Here is a 19,746-nt window from a genome sequence, read left to right as displayed (position 1 = left end):
CCCAAATCAATAAAATACAAACATGACGTAGGGTTTTATCTTCTTAGAGAGCCCGAACCTGGGTAAAATCTCTTGTCTCTCTTACCATTACATCTAGGCTACCAGCTGGGGTTCCCTCTACCCAAGATATGCCGGAATCGACTCTGTCTTTGGTGGCCCAAGCAGGTCTCGCCATGTAGTTGCATCAATCCGATGACAATCAAGATTGGCGGTGACATGACCTTTGTGCCAAGCCAAATCTTTGTTTTCGGCAGCGCTGTGACGCCCCCGATTTAATCGTACACTAATTATACACGCAAACGTGTACGATCAAGATCAGGGTCTCACAGGAAGATATCACAACACAACTCTACAAATAAAATAAGTCATACAAGCATCATAGTACAAGCCAGGGGCCTCGAGGGCTCGAATACAAGAGCTCGATCATAGACGAGTCAGCGGAGGCAACAATATCTGAGTACAGACACAAGTTAAACAAGTTTACCTTAAGAAGGCTAGCACAAACTGGGATACAGATCGAAAGAGGCGCAGGCCTCCTGCCTGGGATCCTCCTAAACTACTCCTGATCATCGTCAGCGGGCAGCACGTAGTAGTAGGCTCCTCCGGTGTAGTAGGAGTCGTCGTCGAAGGTGGTGTCTGGCTCCTGGGCACCAACATCTGGTTGCGACAACCATGTAGAAGGGATAGGTGGAAAAGAGGGAGAAAGCAACCGTGAGTACTCATCCAAAGTACTCGCAAGCAAGGAGCTACACTACATATGTATGCATTGGTATCAACTGGAATAAGGCTATCATATGTGGACTGAACTGCAGAATGCCGGAATAAGAGGGGGATAGCTAGTCCTTTCGAAGACTACGCTTCTGGTAGCCGCCGTCTTGCAGCATGTAGAAGAGAGTAGACTGAAGACCTCCAAGTAGCATCGTATAGCATAATCCTAACCGATGATCCTCCCCTCATCGCCCTGTGAGAGAGCGATCACCGGTTGTATCTGGCACTTGGAAGGGTGTGTTTTATTAAGTATCCGGTTCTAGTTGTCATAAGGTCAAGGTACAACTCCAAGTCGTCCTGTTACCGAAGATCACGGCTATTCGAATAGATTAACTTCCCTGCAGGGATGCACCACATAACCCAACACGCTCGATCCCATTTGGCCGGACACACTTTCCTGGGTCATGCCCGGCCTCGGAAGATCAACACGTCGCAGCCCTACCTAGGCACAACAGAGAGGCCAGCACGCCGGTCTAAACCTAAGCGCACAGGGGTCTGGGCCCATCGCCCATAGCACACCTGCACGTTGAGTACGCGGCCGGAGAGCAGACCTAGCAACCTCCATTACAAAGGAAGTCACGTTACGCGGTCCAACCCGGCGCGCGCCGCTCAGTCGCTGGCGTCACGAAGTGCTTCGACTGATACCACGACGTCGAGTGCCCATAACTGTCCCCGCGTAGATGGTTAGTGCGTATAAGCCAGTGGCCAGACTCAGATCAAATACCAAGATCTCGTTAAACGTGTTAAGTATCCGCGAACGCCGACTAGGGCCAGGCCCACCTCTCTCCTAGGTGGTCTCAACCTGCCCTGTCGCTCCGCCTCAAGTAACAGTCGGGGGCCGTCGGGAACCCAGGCCCACCTCTACCGGGATGGAGCCACCTGCCCCTTCAGCTCCCATCTCCGAACAGTACCGCAGGTAATGTAACTGTGTAAAGTATATAGTATATGCCCGTGATCACCTCCCGAAGTGATCACGGCCCAGTAGTATAGCATATGGCAGACGGACAAGAGTGTAGGGCCACTGATGGAACACTAGCATCCTATACTAAGCATGTAGGATTGCAGGTAAAAGTAACATCAGTAGTAGCAAGGACAGGCTATGCATCAGGATAGGATAAACGGAAAGCAGTAACATGCTACACTACTCTAATGCAAGCAGTATAGAAGAGAATAGGCGATATCTGGTGATCAAAGGGGGCTTGCCTGGTTGCTCCGGCAAGAGAGAGGGGTCGTCAACACCGTAGTCGTACTGGGTAGCAGCAGCGTCGGTCTCGGTGTCTAGCGAGAGAAGAGGGTGAAGAAACAATAAATATAATGCAAGCATATGCATAGTGATGCATGACATGACAAGTAACGGTGTTAGAGGTGTCCTAACGCGGTAGTAGGTGATACCGGTGAAGGGGGATGACATCCGGGAAAGTATCCCCGGTGTTTCGCGTTTTCGGACCGGTGAACCGAAGAGGGAAAGTTGCGTGTTCGCTATGCTAGGGATGCGTGGTGGACGAACGGGCTGCGTATCCAGATTCGTCTCGTCGTTCTGAGCAACTTTCATGTACAAAGTATTTTGATCCGAGTTACAGATTATTTTATACGATTTTTCAAAGTTTTAAAGTTTTTCTAAAATTATTTATTAATTCGAATTAAAACAGGATATACCTTTTATACCCACTAAGGGCTAGCCACAGTCAATGACATGTGGGGCCAGGGGACTAGGTTGACCCAGTCAATTGTCCAGTCAGCAGTTGACTAGTCAACTGTTGACTGGTCAAACCTGGGTAGTGGGGCCCAGCTGTCATTCTCACAGTTTTAATATTTTAGTTATTTGTGATTATTTCAAACTGAGGTTAATTAGTGCCAGTGGGGCCCGTTGTCAGTGTCTGGTTAGGGGGTTAGTTAGCGCTAAGTCAACAGGGGAGGCCGGCTGGGCTCACAGGGGCACCAGGCGCCGGCGGCCACAGCCGGGCAGCTGGACACGCACGGGAGCCAAGGGCTCCGGTGCCCACGACTAGTAGCAGCGGTGGCCAAACGGCGGGGTGCTCCAGCGGGCAACGGCCGGCCGGAGGCGGGCTACAGGCGGCGGCGTTAGCGGGTAGCAGCAGAGCAAGGCAGGAAGCGGCGGTGCAGCGATTGGCGCGGCGTACGGGAAGGAGGCCGAAGGTGGGGCGCCGGAGCGAGACGCGTGAGCGGGGCGCCGCGGGGTTGGCCGGTTGCGGCCGTCCACGGGCAGCGGCGAGCGACGGAGCTGAGCACGGGGGGAGGGGCTGGGCGCGCAGGGGAGAGGGGAGAGGGGGGAGCTCACTGGGGCAGTAGGGGTTAGGCAGCGGGGGTCGAGGAGGATGACGGAGGAGACGCGTCGTGGAGGAGGCCGACCGGCGAGGAGGTCCGGCGAGGTCCTCGGGCGGCTGCGCGGGCTCCGGGCGGTGTCCGTGGAGCTCCGGGCGGCGGTGAATCGAGGACAAGGCGGCGGCGTACGGCGGGTCGAGCGCGGCGTCGGAGCTCGCAGATCGGGAGAGGGGGAGGCGAGGAGGACGGCGGTGGGGCGGCGGGGACGTGCCGGGGCATCGGGCGACCAGGGCGTCGGGTGCCCCGACCCGATCCAGAATGGGGAGTGGGAGAGGTCGGGGGGGGAATCGTGGGGGAAGTGGGGAGGGGCCGCTAGGGTTTCGGGGGGGGGGGGGGGGGGGGGGGGGAGTGGGTTAGTAGGCAGGGGGTGGGCCGGCCTAGGGTTTGGCCTAGCTAGCAGCTGGGCCGAGTGGCCCAGTGGGGGAGGGTTGTTTTACTCCTTTCCTTTTTTTTTACCTTTTCATAATTTTCTTTTTTTGTTTTATTTTAGTTACACATTAATTTTAATTTTATACAAATATATGTATAGCCCCTAAAATAATGTTTCAGAACAATCCACTACTATAAAAAGTTTTACCCTGATAAAAACAGTCTAGTATTTTATAAAATACCAAAGTCGTTTAAATAGTTGTTTAGCTACTGTTTAAATCATTTTAGTGCTTTAAATCTTTTTACTAAAATGTGGTTCCTCCACCATTTGGACTTAGGATTTATTTGTCCCATTTTGAACATTTTAGTTTTAACGTTTGAAGAATTTACCGTTTGACTCGATTTTGAATTTGAATTTGAATCGGTTTCAAACTAACACGAGATTAGCAACAGTAACCATCGTGACGTGGCATCATTAACAGAGGTTTACTGTAGCTCAAATACCCGGGCGTCACAAGCGCTGCCTTCCTCGCCGATTCGATTGGCCACCTAGGGCGGGTCAAAACCTCGATCCCACACCGTATCATTAGATCCGGCGATTTGGAGCACACTGCGGGCTCGCGCAGCCCTCGTAGAAAGGTCGTTTAGCCACACCGAGGTCCAGTATGAGGCACGCGATCCAATGCTGACGTCAAGTCAGGTTTAGGGCGCAGGTGCATGACCATCATCGGATCTGCCACCAGGGCAGTATCCGACGACCCCTCCCCAGACTAAGATAAGTGGCCAGGTCAACAATAAAGAACCAGGATTCGTGTCAGATCGGATCTTGTAGAAACTTCCTCTAGCCCCGATGTCAGATTGGGTCCGAGGAGAACGCGAGGGAGAATTCCAGTGCTCGACATCAGGACTAGCCGAAGAGTCAATAATCCTCAACAATCAGATCTCGCAAGTGGTTGGAGTAAGATGACATCGGCCGAGGTCAGATTTTCAAACCCACCCACCACCCATCTCATTGCTACAATCGAAGGGTCAACCGACGATTTACGCCGACGAGGACAAGCATACATCTGGGATTTATCACTCCTCATTCAAAAGCCGGATGAGACGGTTTGCCAGTTTTGGTCCCGTTTTCTCTCAAAGAAAAACGAGATCCCAAACTAAAGTGATAGAGAAGCCCTCGGAGCATGGTTAATAATATAGCCATCTGTTGGCTATAACACATTGCCATGTCATTTATAACTAATGTAATAGCCAACACGTATAATAATTGGCTATAAGAAAGTACTACTTTGTCAACATAGGATCCATCTTCCACTCTCACAAAGTTTCTTGGAACTTGTGATACAGCCGGCTGTAAGTCTACATCCGCTTCTCTTCTCTCTCCTTTTCTCTTTTCCGATCAACACCAATATAATATTTAAATCCTTACAGCCTGCTTATGTCACCTTATTATACTTGCTCTCACAACATTCAAAAGTAAGATAAAAGAAGAGTGGCTCTACAGGGACCTCTTCCTCCGTCACCAGCAGAGAACCGTGGCCGGACTCTCAGAATTGATAGGTACTGCACTATTACCCACAAAAAAAATGCCTGGCTCGCCAAGGAGAAGCACCAGAGCGTCTGCGCGAGTTCAATCGGTTTATAAATTACTATTTCTCGTTTTTGTGACAGAATTCATCAGGTGTATATCCAGAGTTTGAGGGTTGTGCTGAAGTACACTGATGCATCTGTTGTGAACTTGTGATTGGCAGGGAGCAAAGCAACATCTGCCAAAATTTGCTGATTCTGCTACGGAACTACGGCTATACGTAAGAGAAGCTACTGCTACTCGTGCCCTGTTTCACGCATCTCGTGTACTAGACGACAGCAGGAAGAGAAAGAACGTAGATGCACATTATACTCAAGATTATGGATGATGGGAAAAGACAGAACGTAGCTGCATATTATATGAAGGATGATGCAGTGAATCAGGTTATGATCTGTGTGCTCGGCTTAGGCACAGATGGATGACTTGACAAAGTGTATGTGAATGATTAAAGCACTCACCTAATCACTCGTACCAGCTGAAAGTAAAAAGTAGCTGCCGACTAGTACCTCAAGCACCAAGGTTGTATGCCCAAGGTTGTAGCTGCTGTGCTGATCATCCTTGGTTTGAACTGAAATTCCAACACTAGTCGCGGAGCTTTGTACCAGGCGAAATGCCCAACGATGGCTAGTAATCAAGCTTGCTTTAATGTAAAAATCCCCAATTTTCGCTCTCATCCACAATCCTCTCCCATCAACAATCCCCTTTCTACAAAGGTTGTTGTTTCATAGGCAGTGGTTGCTATATTGAGATAAGATGCTGCAAATAGCAGTACTACAATTAAAAATCTACTCATAAAAGAAAAAGAATGCTACTCCCTCCGCCCCATAATATAAGAGTGTTTTTGACACTACACTAGACCCATACATAAGACCTTGCATTTGGCAGAAACTATTTTCAAAAGATCGCTGTGATGATTAAGGTGTTTAAACCCGGCAGTGACTTTAAGGTAGCCAGTACAAAGCTTAAATTTTACGGACGATGTTAAGACGCTAAGGAGACAATTGGTTCAGCTGGTGCGTGTCACTTGAGTCATGGCTTTCACTCGCCTTCATTTTGCACTCTTGGGAGCGGGCTTCTTCTTCTTCCTCAGCTGAAAACAAAATGTTGAAACAGAGTTAACGTTAGCTGCCGGCAGCGATGGAATCTGTACTGGGTGGGACGTTGACTGATTTCATAAACTGTTATAGAATTGGAAGATCGATGATTTATCTCAGCAAATGTGGGACACAGTATACAACACAAATCTAATTAAAGGACACATAAAAAGTAAAAATAACTAAGCTGTAGAAGCAAGCTTTGTTAGCATTTAAACTGATACAAAACGTTAATTAGCCGACTTGTCACATCAAATCTGAAACAAGCATAGTGAAACTTTATTTTGATCGATGATAAAGGCTGTACATGATTGAAACCAAAGAATATGGACAATATTATGGTGACCAAGGCCAAGAACACGAACCATGACATATAGCACCGTAAGTTCCATCATCATTGTATCTAAAAGTTGATACAGAACTACCTAGCTAACTCAACACCGAATGCAGACTAAAAATAACTCTGGAACAAGCATTAATGATATTGATGATGAAAAACAGAATATGTTCGACAATATATGATGACTGTATTATTCACTCATGGTTGACCTTTTGCTTCTTCAAGTGCCCCTTGTTTTTCTTGGCGTCACGGCGCTCCTGCTTCAGACCCTTTATGTCTTTTGTTAAGGTCAATTTTGAAATCTTTCAGTAAAATAAAACATGAAGCGGATTAGCATACCAATAGGTTAAATTTAAACTTCAGAACTATTAATAAAACAATTTAGACACAAACCTTCTGGTCTGGAATGTAGATCATGCCCCGCTTGCCGTCAATTGCATCATTCGTCACATTTTTCACCTGCAAAAATGTTAATGTAGTTGTGAATACATACTGACATACAAGTTCTCAGTGACAAAATTATAGTAAGTATAGTTCTCTGAAACCTAACCATCAGGATAACAATATCTGATGAACAAAAGACAGTTGTTCCATTCGAATTACCTTCTTAGCATGACCAGGAGTCCTCATAGCTGGCTTCTTCTGTAAACTTTTAGCTGGACGATGTAAAAATCCAAGGATTAACCTTTTCAGCTAGGTAAGGATGGTTAAAAGGTACACCTATTTTATAGCCAAACAGATATGCATTTGCATATACTTATAATTGTTTTCCTCAAGCATTAGTTATGGATTTAGACTTCACTGGATTATCTTACCAAACATATAAAAACCAAATTAAAGCCAGCCCTGGATTAGATATATGGATAAAAAATATAGCAAGTAGCACTACTTAAATCAACTTAAGTATTGTGATCAGATGTTAAAGTTCTTTTTTCAATTCATAGTCAACATAACAACAGCAAAGTAATTTAGGTCAAAACCATAAGCAAGACACCCTACAATGCACAAGTTTGTGTCCGAGGGGCTCAAGATGAATGCTACTCCCTCCGTCCCATAATATAAGAACGTTTTTGACACTACACTAGTGTGAAAAACGTTCTTATATTATGGGACGGAGGGAGTAGCTTGCACAAATTTATGCTATGAATGCTTCCATGGCAAGCTCCAAACCACATGAAAGCTCCAGCATCAATGGTATGAAAGAAACTCACAATTAGAATTCTGAATATATCCTATTTCACACGAAAATACAGAGTAAACCAGTGCAAACATGATGTTGTCTCTACATCAACTGTCCAGGTGCAGTTGCGCTGTTCTTTTTTACGCCAGTAGCACCAGTTCTTGCAGGAAGATGATAACACAAACAGTGTACTGAACATGATCTTGACAGGGGGCATAGTCTTCACAAGTTCACAGTATGAGATAGAAAGGTAACTAATGACGCAGACAGCCAAACAGGACTTCCTTTGAACTGCTGTTGAGTAATTTTCAGTTGTGATATACAGTATATGCTCTTTGTGATGCAGTACCACTGCTGATGGAATAAGACTATAGGAGAGGGCTTGGCACAAAAGAAGGGGAAAACAATTAGCAACAGTAAGTTCTCATGTTTCTCTTCCTCTAGTAATTCCTTTTGGAACCAAGTGCAGCTCAGCAAACAGTGGGCGTGAAAGGATTCCGGCACGCCAGGGCGCCGTCGCAACACTAAAAAAAAAACAAGAAGGCGTGGCGGAGCTCGGCGGTTGCGGTGCGTACGCCAGGGCGGCGTCGAAGCCGAACAACGCGCCGGCGCCGGGGTCTGTGTTGGCAGCCATGGCGGGACGGTGGCGAGAAACGGCTGGCGGGAGGGGAGGGGCGGCAAGAAAATACCTCCGGGGAGAAGGCAGGGCACGCCGGCGTCCTGGAGGTGGCTGCGGCGCAGGAGAATAAACTGCGCGTCCCTCAAGGGCTCAATCGGCACGAAAATCTGGGATCGGGGCGGGGTGGCCCGGGGCAAAACCCGGTCTACCAAATAAATTAGTAAGTGGGGAACTTTCGGCCCAGAAAGTATGATCTTTGAAATTTCTGGCCCGCCCCGGCCTGCCAAACCAGGCCTCAGTGGCGTAATTCCATGTTGCACCTAAAAAAAATACTAAGATCTAAAAACCCTAACAATAATATCTTCTTAGAAACCGTATAATTTTTTTTTCATTATGCAAAGATTGATACTACAAGGTTGCCATTTGTATGTTTCGTGACGTCACATTTCTTTTCTCTTGAGGGGAGGAGTTTATCCTGATGTGTCCATACGGTAATTTTGTTCATATGTAATTTAAACTAAAAGCATGACAAATTTTTTAAAGAGGAGGGAATACCATTTAGACGTTTGCAGAAATGTTCTTGGGGAATGAGTTTATCCTGATGTATACATCACACAATTATACCGTGGAGGCACAAGACTCACACTTGCGTCTTTGGAGTAATTGGCTTCGGCCATGTTCCCATCTACGGTGTTGCCTAGCGTCGATTTTACAGCCAATATTATAACCACGCACACAGTTCTATCATTTTGCTTTCGTATACTTTGAAATCTTGCATGATTGTTTTGAGTTTGTTGGCAGCTTATTTTCTTTTTTGCAAGAAGGTGCCGATTTATCATAACACACATTGATATTGCATGATTATACTGTAGGAAGCTTCATATTTGCTGTACATTTTTTCTACGAAAAAGATAAAGATCTATCATCAAAGTTCATCAGAAGTACAAAACACTCGAACATAATGAAAATTACATCAAGCTCTCTGGAGCACCAAGCGATAATTGTCGCCACCAGAACAAGCCGTGGACCTGCCATTTTGAAAATGCGGACAATCTTTGAATTTGTTATTTTTTTTCAAAACAAAAATATTTTTCAATATTCTGATTTTTTTGAAAATATGATCATTTTTTGGAAACTCAAACACTTTTAAAATGGATGAACAAATTTGAAAAATGGGAAAATTTTCTTAATTTCTGATTTTTTTTAAAAAACACAAATATTTTTGGAAAACATGAACAATTTTCGAGTCTATGAACAAATTTTAAAACATAATCATTTTTTAAAATACAAAAAAAAATTGGCAAACAAGAATATTTTTTCAAAGTACCAAAATTTTATTGAATTTATGAACATATTTGAAAAATGGGAACCTTACATGGAATACTCAAATATTTTCAAAAACCCGAACGTTTTAAGATTTATTTTGGAAACAGGAGTTTTTTTGAAATTTTTGAACAGTTTTCGAAATGTGTATACTTTTTAAACTTTTGAACAATAAAATTTGAATCCGTGAACATTTTTAAGAAAGTATAAAAAAAATGATAAAAAAGAAAAGAAAAAACGAAATTAAAAGACAGAATAAAAAAATATGTTTGTTACCTTCTGGAAGGTTCCCAAAACCGGTATAAACCGACTGGGGCCTTCCAAAATGTTCCCAAAACCGGATTGGATACTTCTCCACGCAAATGGGCCGGGCCATCCCGAGTTCCCAAAACTGGATTACCTGTGGGAATCCTCGTCAGTTTGTCGTATAATGCGGCGAGTAGGGATTTCCCTCCCCCAGACAAATCTGCTACATATTGTTTCTCTCTCCCATTGTGTTTATGGACTAGTAGCCTGGTAATCTTCTTGGCCCAGAGCATATATATATATATATAGCCCATGAGGAACAACGGAGAGAGAAAAAAAACTACCAAAACTTATAAAAGGAAATATTTTGCACAGATTTCCACATATAAGATCTGACGGATACATCACTGATTGAGCTACAATTGTTTCTCGGGGGCTGCTAAATCTCAGTCGACTTAGACTTCGCGAAGTCTCAGTCGATGTCTTGGCCATAGGATGCAGGACCATCAAGATTCGTGTGCATGTGTAGGCTGGCTCGAACTTCTGGCCTTTTTGTCGCTGCGCTGGTAAGAGGGCCGGGTGGTTTTACGAGCCTGTAGAAACAAGAGGACCTTTTTTGTTTAGCTTCTGGGCTTTGTGCTTTTTGTTACTGCAGCCCAGAGATTCCATTGTATCTTTTTGTTGTAATTTGTTTTGTCCCTTCTTTTACCAACACAAGCGAGTTTGCCTGTATGGGAGGGGGTCACGGTGGTTTCTCTTTTGCCCAAGAAATTGTTAGTTTTTGTCTTTTATTTTTTTCAGCACATTTCTCTCTTTTTTTTTCACCTTTCATTTCACTTTTTGTATGATTTTGACTTATTTCTTTTGTCTTTGTCCCGTTTTCTCTGGTTTTTTCTTCTAGTCTTATTTTTATTTTTATTTCTTCCATGTTTATTTATTCCTTTTTTCCTTTTATTTGATTTTAGTATTTTTTTTTCTAAATTCTAACGGGCCCTTTTTTGCAAAAAATGCCTACCTAATTTTTTAAAATATCATTCCCAGTTGTACATCCACCAGATGCTTTATAAGTAAATGTGGATGTGATAGTTGAAATTTTCTTAACAAGTTTTGCTAAAAATGTGTTTGAGTTTAACGAAGTCTCGGCGGACATATGTGATCGTCAGATCAATGTTGTTTGTAAGATTCATGTAGTGCTGCTTGTTTGATGTTACCTCGACAAAGCACCACTAAGTAGTGATACACATGTCGACAACCTAGTTATCTGCTTGTGTGGGGTATCACATGTCTACAGTATAACTAGTTATCTGCTGGTTTGGTGTTACCTCGACAAAGCACCACTAAGTAGGTTGGATTAAGTAGAGATCCGAGGGGGTTCTCTCGGTTCCAGTAGTTTGGACGAAGTAGAGATTATTAGTTTCTTTTTTTCCAGTAGTAAAAAAGTAGTTTGGATCACCAGAGTTTAGGAAGTTTTTATTTATATTCCCCCATTCTAGCAGAGGATATCCCCATGTGTGCCCTTTTGTGTTCTTTTTTGCTATTCTTTTTTCAAGTAGAGAGAATATCCTATATGTCCCTTTTTCCCTATACTGTATATCTGGGTGGAATCTATACGAAACTCCAGTAGTATGGATCAATTTTGGCTGGGAGGTCTAGTGGTTTCAAGTTAGAAATTATTCTTTGTTTTAAACGTAACAGAATTGATGTTAGTCAATTAAGAGTTTATGTTAGTTTTCAAGTGGCGGTTCCAGTAGTATGCGTGTATATATGTTTTTCTGTCTAGTTTTCGAAATGCTTCTCTTTTAAAAGCAACATAATTTGTTTGTTAGTCAACAGAATTTGTGCATTTTCCATTTTTGTGACTACATCCTGTTAATATATCTACTTATACATTTTTTTGCTAGTAATTGTTTTTTGTATATTCATCTATGATTATATGTTTGCTTTTTTTCATACCCAAGTTAAGAAATCGTTGTTTGCTTGTCTGGTCATAAAATATGTCTATTGCATATCCTAGTTAACTTATCCCCATTGACTAGGCATGCAACTGCAAGTGTCGCCCTCGACTGCAACCGACCTTTGTTTTGTCGGAGGGCGACGAGAGAGGTGGGCCAATTGCATGTTTGACACTAGGCATGCAACTGCAATTGTCGCCCTCGATTGCAAGTGCATGTCTACCCCCAATGACTTATAACTGACCCTTGACTGCAACAACATGTCTACCCACCTGACTGCTACTAAATTTTTTGTTGCGTCGGAGGACGGTGGGAGAGAAGAGGGCGCTGCTGCATGTGTGACTCTAGGAACACAACTGCAAGCATCGCTCCCGAATGCAATTGCATCTCTACCCATATGACTGCAACTAACCTTTTCCGTCAGAGGGTGGCCGGAGAGGGGTGGTAGTTGCATGTCTGACATTAGGCATGCAATTGCAAGTGCCGCCCTTGACTGCAACCGCATGTCTACCAACCTGACTGAACTAACCTTTGTTTTGTCAGTGGGCAGGGGAGAGGGGGCCCGTTGCATGCCTGACAGTAGGCATGCAACTGCAAGTGTTGCGCTCGATTGCAACTGACCTTTGTATTGTCGGAGGGCGACGTGAGAGGATGGTGATGGTGGGGGGGAGGTAATTGCATGTCTTACACTAGGCATGCAGCTGCAAGTGTCGCCCTTAGCTGCAACTACCTGTTGACCCACTACAACTGACTTTTTGTTTTGTCGGTGGGAGGCGGTTGCATGTATGACACTAGGCACGCAATTGCAAGTGTCGCGCCCGACTGCAACTGGCCTTTGTTTTGTCGGAGGGTGGTGGGAGAAGGGGAAGGCAGTTGCATGTATGACACTAGGCACGCAATTGCAAGAGTCACCCCTGACTGCAATTGCATGTGCACCCACCCGGCTGCAACTGACATTTGTTTCGTTGGAGGCGGTGACAGAGAGAGGGAAAGTTGCATGTTTGACTAGGCATGTAACTACAAGTGTTACCTCAACTGCAATTGCATGTCCACCCTCTCAACTGAAACTGGCATTTTGTTATGTCGCATGATGGCGGGAGAGGGATGGGGTAGATGCATGTCTAACACTAGGCACACAACCGCAATTGCATGTCTACCTATTCGACCGCAACCGGTCTTTTTTTTAAAGTGTGGCGAGAGAGGGGAGGATAGTTGCATGTCTAACACTAGGCACGCAATTGCAAGCGTCATCCCCAATTGCAATTACATGTGCCCCCACCTGACTGCAACTAACATTTGTTTTGTTAGAGGGCGACGGAGGGAGAGGGGGAGTTGTATATTTGACACTAGGCATGCAACTGCAGCTGTCGTCCTTGACTGCAGATGCATGTCCACCTTCCCGACCACAACTAACCTTTTGTTATGTCGAAGGATGGCGGGAGAGGGAGGGGCAGTTCCATGTCTGACACTAGGCACACAATGTGTAGTGTCACCACTGACTGCAATTGCATGTCTAGTTATCAGACTGCAACTGACCTTTGTTTTGTCGAAGGGCGGCGGCGGGAGAGGGGCGCAACTGCATGTCCTTTCTTACCAAGAGTGTGGAGGGACCATTTTCATTGTTTTTTTTATTATATTACAGAAAAAACATAGTATCTTCTTTTTTTCATTTCCTTTTTTTTGTTTTGTTACTTAAATCAGTTATAAAGTCTAGCTTTTTTGTGTGTGTCTAAATTGTCGATGAAACTAATGAAGTAGCCAAAGTTTTTTGTCTATTTTTGTTGCCCAGTCCCCTTGTTTACATCCAAGACTTAGAATATTTTGTTATCAAACTTTTTTTTTATCTGCTGGATAGTATATTTTCAAACTCTATAGGAATCCATTTTTTGTATATTTTAAACTCTATAGAAACAGGTTGACTGAGGTTTTGATTGATTGCTAAGTCATTTTTTTTCTTGCAAATTTGTTCAGGCATCATAAATAGTAGCTGCTGGTCATTTGTTCCAATTATATATTTTTTGTTCAGCTTTTGATTTTTGAAATGTGCATCTGTCCAGTATCAGAGTAGTGTTGCTAGCAAATTGTGTCCAGGGCATGATATGTTGAATTACTATCAGTTATAATCAGTAGTAGTAATTGTCTTTTGTCAAAAAACATAGCAGCTGTTTTTTTTCTTTTTTGTTGTTTATAAACACTTGTTTATAGCTGCTGGGAATTAGCATAATCATAAAAAATTTATAAATCTACCGAAATTTTCCAGCGAACCAGCACACATATGCATAGTTGATGTTTTTTTCTTATTTTTTCCCCAAGCGTGCCAAACAAGCGCGCACACACACACACACACACACAACGAGCTGACAGCTGAGTGCTTCTTGGTACAGAGACTAATTAAGTACTTAAACCTGTTCCTTTTCTGTTGAGTACCTTTTTGCTGCGTCAAAGAAAACAAATGAACAAGCTAGTCCAAATACACAAACACAGTAAGAAGCCCGGCCCAAAATAGCAAGGAAACAAACAGAAAAACAAAAAAGGCCCAGAACCTAAGCCAGATGCAGTCCAGCAGAGAGCAACCTAGGAAACAGGCCTAATCTTCCTTAGTTGACGTCAGCCGACTGAGACTTCACGAAGTCTCGGTCGACTGAGTCTTAGACAGACCCTTATTTCTCAGAAATACCAAATCCGATATAGAATCCCTGCAAAGATGCTTTGTTTTCATGAAGTTAAAAATCTTTGACGATACGCTAATTGAATAAAAAGCTCTCCTCCAATTGATTGAGCTACAATTTGTTTCTCAGAAATACCAAACCCGACGCAAAGATGCTTCGTTTTCAAGAAGTTAAAAATCTTTGAGGATACGCTAATTGAATGAATGGAATACTCTCCTCCAATCGGCATGTAGTCAGCGCGCGATCCCTCTGGCTGTCTGCTTGCCTATAAATACATGGCGAGAGACTCTCCTTCCTCTCACGTACGCAAAGTAACCGTGTATTGTTCAGCGTGAGCATGGCTTCTTCTTCCTTCGTCGCTTTCGTGGCTCTAGCCAGCAGCTGCCTCCTCATCCTCCATTCGCGCAGCGTCTCCGGCTGGTCTGACGGCGGCGCGACGTGGTACGGTCCCCGCCACGGCGCCGGCTCTGACGGTAGGTACATACAATAGTACATAGTAGTTGTTGTTTACGTGTACGTATTTCGTAGTGATCGAGTACTGACGCGTGCGTGGGCGTGCTGCAGGTGGTGCGTGCGGGTACCAAGGCGACGTGGAGAAGCCGCCGTTCTCCGCCATGATCACGGCGGGTGGTCCCTTCATATTCAATGGCGGCAAGGGCTGCGGCGCTTGCTATCAGGTTAGATGCATCGGCAATTCCGCTTGCTCTGGGTCCCCGGCGACCGTGGTCGTCACAGACCAGTGCCCCGGCGGGCCGTGCCAGGCTGAGGCTGCGCACTTCGACCTCAGCGGGAAAGCGTTCGGCGCCATGGCCAAGCCCGGACAGGATGACAACCTCCGCAACGTCGGCAAGCTTAGAATCCAGTACAACCGGTAAGCTCTCGCTAGCGCACACACTTATGGCAGTGCTCCGCCTACGTGCATGTTCGATCGTGTGATCCTCATCTCTTTGATTTCTTCGCTCGCTTGCAGGGTTCCGTGCAACTGGCATGGGCTCGACATCGCCTTCAAGGTGGACGCCGGCTCCAACCCCAACTACCTTGCGGTGCTCATTGAGGACGAGGCCGGCGACGGAGACCTGTCTGCGGTCGAGCTTCAGCAGCGCGGCAGCAGCTGGGCGCCGATGCAGGAGTCGTGGGGCGCGGTCTGGAAGTACAACGCCGGGTCCACTCTGCAGGCACCCATATCGTTCCGCCTCACCTCCGGCTCCGGCAAGAAGCTCGTCGCCAGGAATGTCATCCCCGCCGGCTGGCAGGCCGGCAAGACCTACCGATCCATCGTAAACTTCCAGTGATTGATCCGTCAGTGGGATCAATTGAGTGCGCATGTTAAATTAGTTGTGCAGCACGAGTGCGCTAGCTATATGTAGTAATCGAGCCCGTGCCCGGAATAATACTTGCTGTCATGCTTTGAAAAATTGCAAACATAGTGTGGAAAAAAAATGCTTTCTTCGTATATTTTGGCAGCTGATCTGCTCTTTATCTGCTTAATAATTTTGTACTATAAGGATACGATGGATATTGCTAAACGCTCACGATTGATGCCAACTGATCTTTCCACTGGCAAAAAATCTATGGCGTGCGATGGCTCTGGACTGGCCGATCCCGGACGTCGACAATATCTATAACACTGGTCCAGAATGGCTTTTTAGTTTGCTGGAGCCACTCCCTGATACAGTCCGCATGATCGTCTTAATGACCATGTGGCGGACTTGGTACATCCGGAATGAGCTCACGCATGGGAAACAAGCACCACCAACACAAGCCTCACGTCATTTCCTCCATGGCTACATAAGCTCCTTGTTGTGTATTCAGCAGCACCCGTTGGGGAACATGGACAAAGGGAAAATGGTGTTGCACTTACCGGCCACCAAATTTGAGGCTGCTACAGCTAGAGACAAGCAGGACCGTGAGGAGCTGCGTTGGTCTCGGCCGCCTGAAGGCTGGGCCAAGCTGAATACGGATGGAAGTTTCGTACAGGAGACGGGTGCAGCCGGGGGCGGCATGGTCCTGCGGGATGATACCGGCACCATTATCTACACAGCCTGCAGGGAAATACGTACATGTGATAACGCCCTGGAGGCGGAACTTTTGGCATGTAAAGAGGGCGTCGAGCTCGCGATGCACAGGACCTTGCTTCCCCTTGTTGTCGAGATGGACTGTGCGGAGGCGGTAATGATGATTAAGAGTCCCACGCGGGATCGATCAATGTTCACGGCACTGGTGCAAGAGATTCAAGTGTTGATTGCTGATAGTACGAGGGAGATAGTTTTTACTCATATTAGCCGATGGCAGAACAAGGTCGCTCATTGCCTTGCTGTGTATGGTAGATGCACACCTCGCACCACCGTGTGGTTTGGGTTGGGGACTAGTGAAGTTGTTAGCATTTGTATGGCAAATTCTCCACCTTAAGTAATAAAGTCCCCTTTTCCCTCGCAAAAAAAAAGATGCCAACTGTCTTTCGAGTATTAAATTTATGTTGAAAATCTTGACTACTACTACTACTACAAAAAAAAAGCCACTAACATAATATATTTAGGATTTCAAGAATGGTCTCTGAATAAATTTTCAGAGAACATAAGAAGAAAAGGTGACTTGCACAAAATAAAATTCATGCAACTTACAAATAGCAAAAGTGGAAAAATAGTATCAAATCTGTAGAGCACTTCCTTATATTTATTCATGGATTTTGTTTTCCTTGGTGGCCGATTTGCTTTAGATTATGGCCTGAAGTTACTTGATTTTTCATGATGGTCCTAATTAAATCTATTGAGTTTATGATTGCCCAAAGTTACTTCACTGATCTAGTGTTTCATAGACATGGATCGACCTAAAATTTGGTATGTCTTTGTTTCATAACCATATAATGGAAACTAGACGCGCCGAAATCAAACTATCATTGATCTATATTACTAACATAGCATATCATTAAATGAAGAAATAATGATATCATGATAGTGTATAAATATTATATCATGATACTAAATATTATATCATAATTGGAAATAATGAATAAATGAGGTGCTGCTATGAGACATACAAAACAATCAATGAGGTCATCTAAAGGACAAATCAGTCGTAACATGCACTATGAAGGTACTATCATACACTAGTATCAAATACATAATACTCTCTAGAGGTATAAGGCATACACTATCTTAATTTTAATCACTATAATTATTTAGGAGCATGCGAACATTAATTTCTAGAGATAAAGATAATACATTGTACAACATGTTTTTTGCTTTCTCTAATTGATGTGGAAGGCATAAGAAAATAGCTTCTCATCAACCATTGTGCATGCCCTTACTCATATGACTTCATCTTGAACATATATAGCAAAATGATACCTACATATCACATCGTTATGTCTTGAAGGTACATGACTATAACCATCAGTAGGGCCTATCCTACATTGTACAACAATTTGTGATTTGTGTATATATTGTTTTGATGACTTTAGTGTCTGGTCGATGAATTGTTTTTCTGTTTTGGGGTAAAAAAATGTCATACTGTATGGGGGTGATAGTCAATTATGCACACATGCAAGCAAAATTAACCAAAGGACAATGATAACCATATTAAAATGTCTACTCATTGAAAAGGCTACCTACCAAATCTGGGAAAATGTAATGTAATAAAATAGCAAACTTAATAAGGGGGTGATCTACCAAAATATTATGTCTTTATTAATCAGACAACAAATAAAGAATCGCAATATGGAAGCGGTCGCAGGACCAGCTATGAGTGGGGCCACAGTCAGTGGGCTCCATGAGGCTTGCCGGAGCTACCCGCATGGCTAGAGATGTCACCGTTGGCGGGAATAGTGGTTAGGGAAGGAAGCTTCCTCCCACTGAAGTAGGAACTAGCTGATAGCGCTTGTTAATTTTTGTTACTTGAGGTGTTCTTTGTACTGCCATGACAGTAAATGAATAAATCGGAGTATTAAACATCCACTACAGATGCTCTTACCTAGGGGTTCCTCGTCTAAAATAGAAGGTTGGAGGTTCTGAAAATTAAGGAATGCAATTTCTTTGAAAAATCTTTGAAAACGGTGAAACAAATTTTGCGGATACACTCATTAAATAAAAAATATCCCCTCACCACGACATTTAATCAGTGTGTGATCTCTCTGGCTCTCTGCTGCCTATAAATACATGTCAAGAGACTACACTTGCTATCACACACATCACTTACCTATCTCAGGTTCATTCCCTTCTTCCTCTACATACGCGGAGCAACCGTATATTGTTCACCACGAGCATGGTTTCTTCCTCCTTTGTGGCTCTAGCTAGCAGCTGCCTCATCATCCTCCATTGGATCCATTGATCGATTGTCATCTCTTTGATTTCTTCGCTCGCAGGGTTCCGTGCAACTGGCATGGGCTGGAGATCACCTTTAGGGTGGACGGCGGCTCCAACCTGAACTACCTTGCGCTGCTCATTGAGGACGAGGCTGGTGACCGTGATCGGTCAACGGTGGAGCTTTAGCAGCGCGGCTGCAGCCGGGCGCCGATGCAAGATTCGTGGGGTATGGTGTGGAAGTACAACTCCGGGTCCACCCTGTAGGCACCCATATAGATCCGCCTAACCTCCGGCTCCGGCAAGAAGCTCCTCGCCAGCAATGTCATCCATTCTGGCTGGCAGGCTGGCAGGACCTACCGATCCATCGCAAACTTCCAGTGATTGAGTGATCATTCCATCAGTCGAATCTAGTACCTATGTTAATTAATTATTAGCCACGTGCATGTCTGTAATCGACATTGATAATTCAAAATGGCAATTGATGTGGCAGATCTGACCACATGATAAATATTGCTAAACCCACAAGATTACTGCCAACTGAGTTGTTTGTCAGTCTTTCTAGTTTAAACTTATATTGAAAATCATGACGCCTATAAAAAACTCAGTTGCTTAATTTAGGATTTCAAAGAATGGTCCAAGTAATTAATTAATATACACTGAAAAATAGTGCCAGGTCTTGAAACAGAGTGTGCCCTTAAATTCACGCATGGATTTTAATTTGTTTTCCATGGTAGCTGATTTTTTTGTAGATTATGGCCTAAAGTTACTTGATTTCCCATGATGTTCATGAGTCTACGATTGTTCAAAGTTCCTTATTTGTCTTAGTGTTTCTTACACATTGATCAACCCTAAAATTTGGTAATTGCTTATGCTTTGTTTCATAAGAGGACAGTGGGAACTAGGCGTGCCGAAAACAAACTAGTGTTGTTCTATATACAAAGCATAGATACATAT

General features: G+C 44.3%; 3 protein-coding genes and 1 long non-coding RNA gene across 4 annotated transcripts; 2 read left to right on the top strand and 2 right to left on the bottom strand.

Annotated features, from left to right (window-relative positions):
- Positions 1 to 334: 334 nt before the first annotated feature.
- LOC147983586 (uncharacterized) lies at positions 335 to 3,426 on the bottom strand. Its single transcript, XR_015615696.1, has 3 exons — positions 3,068 to 3,426; positions 1,972 to 2,046; positions 335 to 657 (listed from the first exon to the last, which is right to left on the bottom strand). It is a non-coding gene; the product is annotated as an uncharacterized LOC147983586 (long non-coding RNA).
- A 2,375-nt stretch (positions 3,427 to 5,801) lies between these two features.
- On the bottom strand, positions 5,802 to 8,466 carry LOC125540891 (ribosome production factor 2 homolog). Its single transcript, XM_048704423.2, has 5 exons — positions 8,372 to 8,466; positions 7,106 to 7,158; positions 6,896 to 6,961; positions 6,712 to 6,804; positions 5,802 to 6,158 (listed from the first exon to the last, which is right to left on the bottom strand). Exons 2-5 carry the CDS (start codon positions 7,130 to 7,132, stop codon positions 6,117 to 6,119), a joined length of 228 nt encoding a protein of 75 aa, XP_048560380.1. The 5' UTR covers positions 7,133 to 7,158; positions 8,372 to 8,466; the 3' UTR covers positions 5,802 to 6,116.
- Positions 8,467 to 14,820: 6,354 nt separating this feature from the next.
- On the top strand, positions 14,821 to 15,906 carry LOC125540890 (putative expansin-B14). Its single transcript, XM_048704422.2, has 3 exons — positions 14,821 to 14,964; positions 15,056 to 15,362; positions 15,462 to 15,906. Exons 1-3 carry the CDS (start codon positions 14,829 to 14,831, stop codon positions 15,781 to 15,783), a joined length of 765 nt encoding a protein of 254 aa, XP_048560379.2. The 5' UTR covers positions 14,821 to 14,828; the 3' UTR covers positions 15,784 to 15,906.
- A 166-nt stretch (positions 15,907 to 16,072) lies between these two features.
- LOC147983585 (uncharacterized) lies at positions 16,073 to 18,978 on the top strand. Its single transcript, XM_087540786.1, has 2 exons — positions 16,073 to 16,842; positions 18,852 to 18,978. Exons 1-2 carry the CDS (start codon positions 16,073 to 16,075, stop codon positions 18,976 to 18,978), a joined length of 897 nt encoding a protein of 298 aa, XP_087396912.1.
- The last annotated feature ends 768 nt before the right edge of the window (positions 18,979 to 19,746 follow it).

This window comes from Triticum urartu, chromosome 2A (genome assembly GCF_056163025.1).
Source record: "Triticum urartu cultivar PI428250 chromosome 2A, HENAU_Tu73, whole genome shotgun sequence".
Taxonomy (NCBI): Eukaryota; Viridiplantae; Streptophyta; class Magnoliopsida; order Poales; family Poaceae; genus Triticum; species Triticum urartu.
The sequence above is the reverse complement of the archived record's forward strand: the minus strand, read 5'-3'. Positions and strand labels throughout refer to the sequence as shown.